We start from the raw sequence: 10,780 nt of genomic DNA on the forward strand, positions 1-10,780 counted from the left end.
AATGAATCAATAAAAGCCCAGTTTTATGCCATTAGCCTTACGTTGAGCACAGAATAGATTTGAATCGGCCTTGAATCGGAGTCATTTTTGTGATGTTAAAATGAAAACATTGAAGCAATCTGTGTATCTTCAAACTGAGTCTTACATCTTTCATAATGAAATCCGTCCAACTGTGATTTGGTTTTTGCCACGATTGACTGAGAACGGGGCAGATATTTGGAGCTGAGAGTTGAACATATGACATTTAGCCTCAGGCGTGTGGGTTCACAGGCATATTTGAGTAATTGTGCTTTGAGACTCGAGAAGTGTTGCATGCAGTGCCGTTATTATTATATGTTTAGATTGAGACTGGGAGTAAACACACTGTTGCCTAGACTAGTTCCACACCAATGAGCAATGCTGTGTAGCCATTCAGATAAGCTCAGGCTACAACTGTAGCCTTTTTACATACTGGTTTCATCAGTGTAGCCAGCTCTCTGCTGCTAGTGTTCAGTTATCTTAATTAATGGGTTCTTACAGTATGTTCAGGGTTGTGGCTGTACGCAGCGGTTGCACTTAAGTTGAAATGGTACAGCAAAGACTTGCACTTTAAAAATGCATTACAAAATACCTCACATGAATTCTTGTTTTGTCTTAAATGTGTTGGTAACATGCTACAGTTTATTCCCAAAATGATGACAACTTAATTAAGTTACATTTTCAAATATTTTCACATTTACAGAACATTTGTTAATATTACATAGAATCTCGATATGTGAGATACAATATGAGAATATTATGTTGCCAATTTTGATTCTCACTGTGAAGAAATGACCGTTGACTTCCACTAAGAGCCTATGAATCTCATCAGGACGACCTAAATTAGAAAATTGCTTCTGGGTAACAGGGAAATATGGTTTCTAAGTTTAGCTCACGCACTGTAAACCGTTTGTGAGTTGGATTATTTCATCCAAACTACAATAGGGAGGAAAAACGTTTTTGAGTGACAATTCTTCTCTTTCTCTGGGGGATTTTCCTCATGGACAATATGCAATTGTGTATGATGAATAAACATAGGTACTTAGCTACGCTCATCTCATTTATATATCAATACTGTTGTTTCCTCTGGCAACATTATGCAGCACACAATGTTAAAAATCCATCCTTTAGATGGAAGACAACATGTAGATGATAAGTGGCTTCCTCAATATCACTTACAGTACTTTGTAACTAGAATAAAAATGAATAGAAAACAGCTGATATTTGTGCTAGAAACTTTGTTTGGATTCGAAAGAACAGAAATACGATACCACACTTGAGCCTTAAAAAAGAATATGGGGCGGAAACATATGCATACAATGTGGTGGTTGAGGCTAACTTAAAGTGGTAATAGACAAGGTATTCCCCTCTGCTTGCATTTTGATGATGGTGCTTTTTGCTGTTTACAGGGAGAGATGATTGACAGAATTGAGTACAACGTGGAACACTCCGTGGACTTTGTGGAGCGGGCGGTATCTGACACCAAGAAGGCTGTCAAATACCAGAGCCAGGCTCGCAAGGTAAGTCACAGGCTCTCCATATAACCGGGCTAACGCATATATTGTGTATACGCATATAGTCTTCCACATGTTTTATCACTGTTACGTTGCTGTAACCCACATCCCCCACCTACATGAGGATGTATACATACTGTACATTCTAATATACATACTATACCTATGTCATCATATAAACACAGACACGCATACTAAAATAGGCACAGCATCCTCCTACAGTCAGTCATATCATAAAAGGTTCATGCCCACCACCCCCTCATAACTATATTATTAAAGAGTATACACACACACACTCTCACACACACACACTCAAATAATAATAATATAAACCACCTCTTCATGTACAGCACATTCCACCCTCACTCACACAGTACCTCAGTGATTACCAAGCGACCAACCTCCACAGACACATGATAGGTTGGGGAACAATGTACATACTAATGTGTTGTATAGATAAATGATATTGTCCCTTACCATAAAACTGTCCCGTAGCATGTATACAATCACAAGTCTCCCTGTGTCTTGCTAACACCATCACCGCCTTGTCGTCCCCCCATGCAGAAGAAGCTCATGATCATCGTCTGCTGTACTATTTTGGGAGTCGTCTTGGCATCCACTATCGGCGGATACCTGGGCTTTTAATGACGACAACGACGAAAGGCGGCCACAAGAGGAAAAAAAAACACACAGAGAGAAAAATATCATATACAATATCAGATAAGGAAAATGTTCTAAAAGGGGTGGGGTTGAAAAAACAAAGACAAAAAAACTAAACCGACATTATAGCTGACTAAAAACATAACATATACAAAAAAAGAGGGTACAAATAAACAAACAATTTGCAATGTACATGTAAATGTATTGAACATAAGAAACAGCACATGGGTTAGCTACCTGGAAAGAAATATGACGTAAAACATTTTCTTTTTTTACATTTCTTTCCTTTTTGGGGGGGGGGTCTCCAGGACAGTGCCAATGACTGCTAAATTGTGTGTTGTTCCAGCAAAGGTAGTTTACTTGGATGCGATTTTAGAACATAATGCACAAAACTGGAGACGGATTAGGATGATCGGTGTTCCTTATTTCATAGATACAATAATCACGTTTCGTTGGGAGAGACTGACTTTGGTTTTGCTTGAACCGTGACTTTTAAGAGACTTCTCATGGGTTGATTATTCCTGTCAATCACGTCAATCAGCCAGACAAATTAGTGTAGTCAACTTGAGTAACCCGGCGATAGGCTAACCAGATCTCCTAGATAGGCAACAATGTCGTTACTTCGACCAATAGGGACAAGAGCTTAAACCCATGGAGCTGTTACAACAGCAGATGAAAGGCCCTGGCTGACAGACAGATGGAGGCGTGTCCTTTAGGGCGTGGCACTGTAGTAGCAGGTTTGAAAAACAACTGTCAGTTTGAAGGTGCTCCATCTAGGCCCTTCTCTGCTCTTATCCATACAGTAGGAGCTTGGAGAGAGGAACGTCTCCGGGCCCTCAGCTAATTCCATATGCCTGCGGCAGAAACCAAATTCAGAGAGAGATTAGAGAGGTAAGACGGGGGGGGGGTAAACCCGACGGCCGAACTATGCAGTTTTGACAAAGAAAGACGACCAGTTCGAGTTTTCCCAAGGATGTTAATATGTTAAGGGGGGGGTATTGATATTAGAAAAGGTTGCAAGATACACCAGAGAGGGAGGTGAAAGAAAGAGAGACCTGTAGCCGTCATGCCTGTTCTACAGATTAGGAACGCATTATAAAAAAGTTAATATAAAAATTGAACAACGGAATCTCAAAACTTGAAATGCTGGCGAGCCCTGGTGTCGAGTCTCATGTCTTGCTTTGGAAGTGGTTAGTTCTACTGTGGTCGTGTAGTGTGTGACGTGTCCTGTGACAAATAGTCTGGCCTCATATTTCCTTTATGGACCTTCAGCTATATTTAGCATTTTGCCGTTTGCTTTACTTTATTTTCAAAGATACAAAAACATATAAGCAAATGGGTACTGTGAATGGAACACGTTTGTGTGCCCCTCTTGTGAAATTGTATTTTTTACTAAGCAAAGATATAATCTTAAAAAACACGCAACTATAGAATCTATTCATAAAACATGTTAGGTATTAATAACTTAGCAATCGGTCGGTCATGTTGAGTTTTTAGGGAACCTATTCCACCCTCTGCTTGAGTTGTTTGGGTGCTATTTCATGAAGATGGGCGTTTCCCTCTTAATAGCCCATTGATGGTGCTGAACTATTACCAGTTCAGAATAGCAAGGTTAGGAGAGAATACTGTGCTCTATGATTGCACATTCTACAAATGAATGCCATTTGAATTCAGGCTAAGAACAGATATGAATGCTGCTACATTTATCTGAAAGAGACAGCTCCACCTTGCCAAGGAAATATGCATGGCAACGTGACACGGATGTCACAGTGACTCTGTTGAAGCCAGCACTGTAATGTCGCAGATTAAGATCCAATCGCGGGAGTAACTGAATCAAAATCATGACTCGTGAGCCTTGCCCTCAAAGTCCCAATTCCCTGGCTTGCGTTGACGGTGTTGGCCCCCGACTGGATGAACTAAATCGTTCCGACTGTTTGGGGTCACCTTCATGGAAGAGTGTCCCGGTGTAATTCATATGACAAGGCCTTACCCCCTGTGATCTAGATTGGACATGGACCTAATCCGAATGGAGAATATACTCTTCTACGATCAATAGATGTTTGAAAAGCAACAACTTTGTTGCTGGGGTATTGATTTGATTTGAACATAATCCATTTAAAGATGAACCCAATTATCCTTTGACGTTAGCTTCCTATATGTAGGAACGTCATAGGATATAAGTTGTGGCCCAGCGGTTAAGAGCGTTGGGCCAGTGACTGAAAGGGTTGCTGGTTCGAATACCTGAGCTGACGAGGCGAACAATCTGTTTATGTGCCCTTGAGCATGGCACTTAACCCTAACGCACCTGTACTACGATCTGGATAAGAGTGTCTGTTAAATGTGTGCCCAGACAGACTATGCTAGTTACCGCAACATGAACCTGTTTTTTCTTGTAATTGATACTTTGACTGTATATGTAATAATTGTAAGGAAAAAACAATGTTGTCAAATGTTTTCGGGAAAATCCTAATTTTGTGTTGAAAATGTCCTTAATATTGTATATTCAAAGGGAGGAGCCAGCTCTCAGTTTCCTGAACTTGGATTTTAAGATGGAAATGTAGCTAAATTCAACATTTCCAAATGCCAAAAGTGACTCTGTTCAGTGTATAAACCAAAGGCGCATGATTTTACTTCATGAGTGCCCCAACACAGAGAATCACGTTAGATTAACCTTCTGACACAGAATTGTCTATTAATGCAAATCTCACAGGACATTGGATAGGATATTTCAGAGTTAGCATACCTAATTCATCTTACCTATTGGCTGCTGCAAAATCAATACACACCTACCCACCCTTTTACAGTCACATGGTCATTCCCCTGTCATTGTCATCAGCAAGGAACATCATTTTCTAAGTCACTGGTTTCTTGGTGAATTTCTAAGTCAAGTGGTGGTCATCCCTGACTGACTGTCATTGAACTGCCTCTGTTGTTGTCCAAACTTTACACTATAGTAACTACATTAAAGTTATGGTCCACTTTCAGCTCGGTGGCCAACCAAATCATGGCCCTTTCAAGTGCTAGGTAGTAGTTAGCTGATGCTTTGTGCTAAAGCCTGCCATATCATCATACGGACAATACTCGCAATAAATAGGAAGCTGAAACCTTAAATGAAATGTTCAGTCATTTCACATATCCATGCAAACGGCTCTTTGGTTCTGAGTGTGAAACAGTGGCCTTTGATAGTGGGCTGTCCTTACAGAATGGGAGTTTGCGTTGCTGACTTTTTTCATGAACAACCACATAACTTTGGGAGATTGGCACTGACTTACACCTTGGAACACAGTGAGCAAGAAACAACAAAAAATTGCCTCTATTTAAACATGATTTAACTTCAGGACTAACCCATGTCACTGTTTTCTACGTGCATACCGGTAACCACTTTTGAGTTCTGTACAATCTCGATCACCACGAGACGTGATATTTCAGTCCCACCATGACTTAAAGGCTCTCTTATATTACTTTGGTGAGCCTCAAGTCCAATGTGTATCTTTCCATGGCAAGAATGTCTCACTGCAGCAAGAGATATTGAGGGCATAGGAATGGCGAACGGGAAATCTAGGTTCGTTCGACTAACATCTCCACCCACAGATCCAGGAGGGAATCTGACTAAAGTCCTCAAGTCATTCCAGGACTGGCCAGCATGTTATTTTTAAAGCTTCTGTGTATTTAATTGTGTCCAAAAACTTACATGTACAGTTAAAATGGGGTTATATTAATGTCGTTGTTGTTTTTTTAAAAGGAATATGGCTAGGGAACCCTTATTCTTATTAAGGCATGCAACTATCGGCTTTGTGAGTTTGCATGGTGATTTCTGCTCTCGATCATGTGCGCACTTTACACTCTTAAGAAAACACTGTCTATCACGTTCACGGTTTATTTATATTTACTCACTGGGGACGGGGTGAGGGGTTGTAGTTATATCGCTGCTGGTGTCTGTTTTATCGCAAGTCTACAGAGACACCATATTGACAGTGGTACGTCCAGAGGGGTAATCTACGTATGTACGAGTGTGTGTAAACGTCCGGGTACTGTTTGGTGCAAAATGTCGTCCCTCCCTTCCTCCAGAGTACTGTAGTGTGCGGTTTTCCCCCACCATGGCAGAACCCCTAGTAGTAATTCTGATACATTCCATCCTGTACCCCTCTTTCTCTCCCATAGCATCAATCCCACTGTGCTTCATGTGCTTCTATGGTGGCGTATGCGTCCTTTGTGAGGAAATGTTAATCGTGAGTCTTTAAACTGCGACTGCAACTTGTGAGCTCCTAGGCCTTATGTGCATGCCCTTCATCCCTGGCAACAACAAAAAAAGATGGTGCGTGTGTGTGTTTGTGTGTGAGCATGAACGTTTGTTTGTGTACAGTATGTGTGTGCACGTCTGCGATCGACGCAGACCACTCTGAGCACGCGTCTAGGTGTAAGGGCTGTTCGGGTTTAGCAGGTCCATGGGTTGTAGCTGTTGAGTTCCAGTTTTATGTTGAAAACAACAACAACAACAAAAATACACTATTTATATATGTTACCAAATTCAAACCAAAGCATTTTGCCCCACGTGTTCTCAGTCACCTGATCAAAGAGCACAAAGAAAGTCAAGTTTACAAAAAAAAATGCTTATAATATAATAATAGTAATCTATAGTTATCATCCAGATTATCCCCCCTTCAAATCATTGTATGTTGTTCTGTCAGCTACTTGATTCAAACTTCTGAGTTGACTTGTTGAAAAGACTTCACAAGTTGTCCTTTAATCATCTGTAGTTTGTAGTCTTTGTGGTTGTAATAGTGAGAAGAGATGCATAGTCATGTGATGTACACGGAGTCCTCTTACACGCGAGTCCAAAGGAGACAACAGTGGCGATTATTATTTGGTGAGATACATATCCCTATCCAAATGTCTGTGTAGTCTATACACCTGTCTTTATGCACACAATATCTACATGTTTTTTTTGTTATGGCCTCTTTTAACACCCATTTCAACACTCACTTGCTTTGCTTTCTCTGTGCTGGCAACACGCCTGAACTGAGCGTTCACCAGATCCACTTTGGTGAATATAAGGGCACTGAAAGTATTCTGTTTTTATTCCTGTATTGTTTTGAAATGAAAAGACGTAGTGAGCATAGAGGAAGCATTCTGTAAATGAGTGGAGAATGAATGACGGTAATGGCCTGGCTGTCCAGCTTCTGTCAGTGCAAAGCCTTATCAGTGCAACCAATGGAAAGGAAAACCTCTTCTGGAAAGGGTTTGAATATGGTCTTGAACTGCAAATATAACCAGTTAGATCTTTCAAAAGGAAATATCTGTTTTATAATATCATGGTTCATATTTGGGGTTTCCCTTCCTATATATGGGCACCCTTACCTATTTGCTTGTTGTAGCCACAAGAAATTCAAGGCCCTATGCAATGGCCACTGGCTTTATCCTCACCGTTATGTCAATATTCAAACTGCTTTCACAGAAGAGGTTGTTCTTGGAATGAAATCATTTCAACAACCAACGAAACCCTCTTCAGAGATGCTACTTTCGATTGTGGCTTACTAATGTGCTACTGTTATTTGCCACAATGAAACCGTTTGTTGTTTTCTTTGCTCTATGGTCCTATTCTGGAACATACTCACCATATCTCACAACAGTATTCCTTTGTATCAGTGTTCTAATTGGGAGGGGGGTTGGCGGTGTAGGAATGGTTCCCCCGAAACTGTGACTTCGGAAAGTTGATTATTATCTTGAATGGTCAAAACAGTAGGTTAACAGAAAACTGAATAGATGTTAAAATGATGATTATAATGAGATGCAAATGCGGTAACATTTGCAAACTGAGGGAGATAGAATGGCAAAAAGGATCAAATGCTAAACTAAAAAAAGTGAGTGATTCTATTATAGCAATGATTTAAAGAAATAAAGGAGATATGTTAACAAAAATAATAATAGTTATATTGAAATGCTCGCAATTTTGTCAAACTGAACTGGATCTTTGTGTCTTGTAATTATTGTAAATACTTCAAAGAGAGAAAAAAAATGACTTGCATGTCCATGTATAAAACTACTGAGAAACGTGTTCCTGTCAAAGTTGTGAAGTGGTTCGATCTCTGCCCTATCCCCACTGTCCCCCCCTCTTTTGGACTGACTGTCTGTACATATATGTTCTTTCAGTTTTAATGCGTGTTTGGAGAGTGTTTGGACAAACGATAGAATCATTTGTGTGACCAACCATATCAGTCAAAAACCAACCAGTTTGATTTCGTTCAGAGGCATCCGTCTCTGATGAATAGTGCTTCCCTCCATCCGTAGTAAGAAGGGAGTGGCAATGTACATATTGCCATTTTGTCTCGGTTTCCTGCTTCCAGGCCAAATATGAATTCAAACACTCTCTTTGTCTCCAATTATTAGCCGGTAGTCAGCCAAAAACAGCCCTGTCATTATGATTGGTATTGTCTTGTATAATGACAATGTCAACCTTGTCACTTGGCTTTGGGCTTCTTCTCATGGGCCCAGGGTCTCTCATCGCTGTGGAAAGTATACTGTGGTGAAAAAATAAGTCCTTCTCTTAATTGAACCCGCCATTACGTAGTGGTCATGACATTTAGAGTCATTAAGTACTCATTTGTGTGATATTTAGTGTCTGGCAAGTGTTGCAACTCTCCCATGTTCATGTGCATAGGAGAGAAAATGATTTCCATTGTCAAAATTGTAAGAAGAATTTCAATTTTTGAAATTAGTTAGGCTCTGCGTTGAGTTTTGTCCTCTTTTGTATTGAAATCTTAGCGCATCAGATGCGAACAACTGAATCACCTTTCTTAGGAGTTTGAGAGGATTTGTCCCAATTGTGAGGCAACCCAAGGAGGTCTGATCCTCAAAGGGAAAGTTGTGGATCGTACTGAAAGGCCTGTGACAATATAGAAACCCACTTTTATGTGCAATACAAAAGAAAAAGGGCTTTCTCTAAAGAAGTGAGAATAAATTATTTCAAACCTCGATCGACCACAACACAGTTTTGGTTGCAGATCGAAAGCCACAGTTGGTGGAAGTGATTTGAAATCTGTAACAACACAGACAGAAGAGAACAACTCCATCTTGTTCAGTGAAAGTCAGTTAGAGGGGGTTGTCAGGGTGTGCGAGAACAGAGTGAAACAAGAATGATACTGAGAGAGGCTGAAAAAAAGAGGACAGTTGGATCGTTTGCTGCAACTTTGACTGGAAATGCAACTTGTGTCCCGTTTTTTTTTTGTGTGTGTGTGTGTGTATGTGTGCCTACCGTAATGTAAAAAACTATCTGTCCCTCTATCTCCCTCTCTTGTACTGCTGTTTGCTGTTCTGTTTAGTTAGTGTGACGTGCCAGTATTTCCCCTCCCCACCCTTCGCTATCTCCCCTCCTCTCGCTCCCCTTTCTCCATGGATCTTTAAGATGACAACTCTATGCAGATGCTGTCTTTTATAAGTGTGTCAAATTTTAATTTAAAATAAAAACGATTTAAAAAAAACTAACCCGACAGACATATTGAAATGATAATAAAAAAATGAATAAAGAAAAGGATTGTTCAGTGTACCCTCGCAGTGGTTGGTCTTCATTACTGTTGTCAGTCTCCATCGCTATAGTACACAATGGCTCAAATTCAATTGTATTATTTGCTAATTATGTTCTTAGATCATAATCTACCAAACATTTGGCAATGTAATGTTATTTTGATTTAGGAATATGGGATATTCGTTTGTGTTAAGCATCCTCATGTTATCCTATCAACACCTTGTCATGAAGCATTAAGTGGGTCTGAAGTCCTTGGGGCCTATTCACTGGGTTTTTGGATGAAGTCACAGTGAGTATCTCTGTAGACCCTGATCGCCCTCCACTGGGTTAGCAACATCTCAGACAACTCGTCACTGTGATATGCAAGACTTGGCAAGCATTCGGACACAAAAATGGCTGCTGTGCGTCACTCCGGTAAGTCAAGTGTTGCAAATTGGTAGTGGGTGAGGTGACTGAGTTCACTCCTTACAATTTAACATATTTTGACACCTAGTGAAATGCACAATATAAATGTCATCCATCATTATTGCATTATGTCAGTGTTTTTCCTTGAAAGGCCCCACTGCCATCCAGTGTTTTTAAAGGTAGACTAGGCCATATTGAAGAAGCATCTCAGAGCAGCAGTGCGGATCTATGATCCGTCCCTGTCCATATATTATTCATTAATATACAATAGACAAAACTGATCCGATATCAGCACTCCTGCTCAGACCCTTTGAACAAAGGACTTTGAACAGCTGCTCAGCCATGGTGTGTGGGTTAGCTCCTCCAGCACTCTGCCCATCTGGTTCCCAGCCTCCCAAAAGGACCATTAGGAAATCCATGACTCACGGTCCAGTCTACACATTATGACCTCATCATTAAGGCATGCAAGACATCCCCACTTTGATCACTCACCCTGGTGCAAATTCTATCCCCATCACCTCATTATGGCTACTTACCATTGAGGTGGGATGAATGTAATGTACAGTACGCTGCTGTTCATCTGTCCTCTGCTATGTGCTGATTCTAATGAGTTAGTATGGGCATCTGTTAAATGACACAGCACATACTTTAACATTTGAAT

At 40.5% G+C, this 10,780-nt stretch overlaps 1 protein-coding gene across 1 annotated transcript in view; it reads left to right on the forward strand.

The window, feature by feature from the left end:
- The window catches only part of LOC112259180 (syntaxin-1B), a 53,228-nt gene extending 50,975 nt beyond the window's left edge, over positions 1-2,253 (forward strand). Inside the window, exons 9-10 of the mRNA XM_042327344.1 lie at positions 1,428-1,538; positions 2,097-2,253. Of these exons, the coding sequence (XP_042183278.1) occupies positions 1,428-1,538; positions 2,097-2,177 (192 nt within the window). The 3' untranslated portion in view covers positions 2,178-2,253. The remainder of the gene's footprint in view (positions 1-1,427; positions 1,539-2,096) is intronic.
- The last annotated feature ends 8,527 nt before the right edge of the window (positions 2,254-10,780 follow it).

Source organism: Oncorhynchus tshawytscha, linkage group LG09 (genome assembly GCF_018296145.1).
Source record: "Oncorhynchus tshawytscha isolate Ot180627B linkage group LG09, Otsh_v2.0, whole genome shotgun sequence".
Lineage (NCBI taxonomy): Eukaryota > Metazoa > Chordata > Actinopteri > Salmoniformes > Salmonidae > Oncorhynchus > Oncorhynchus tshawytscha.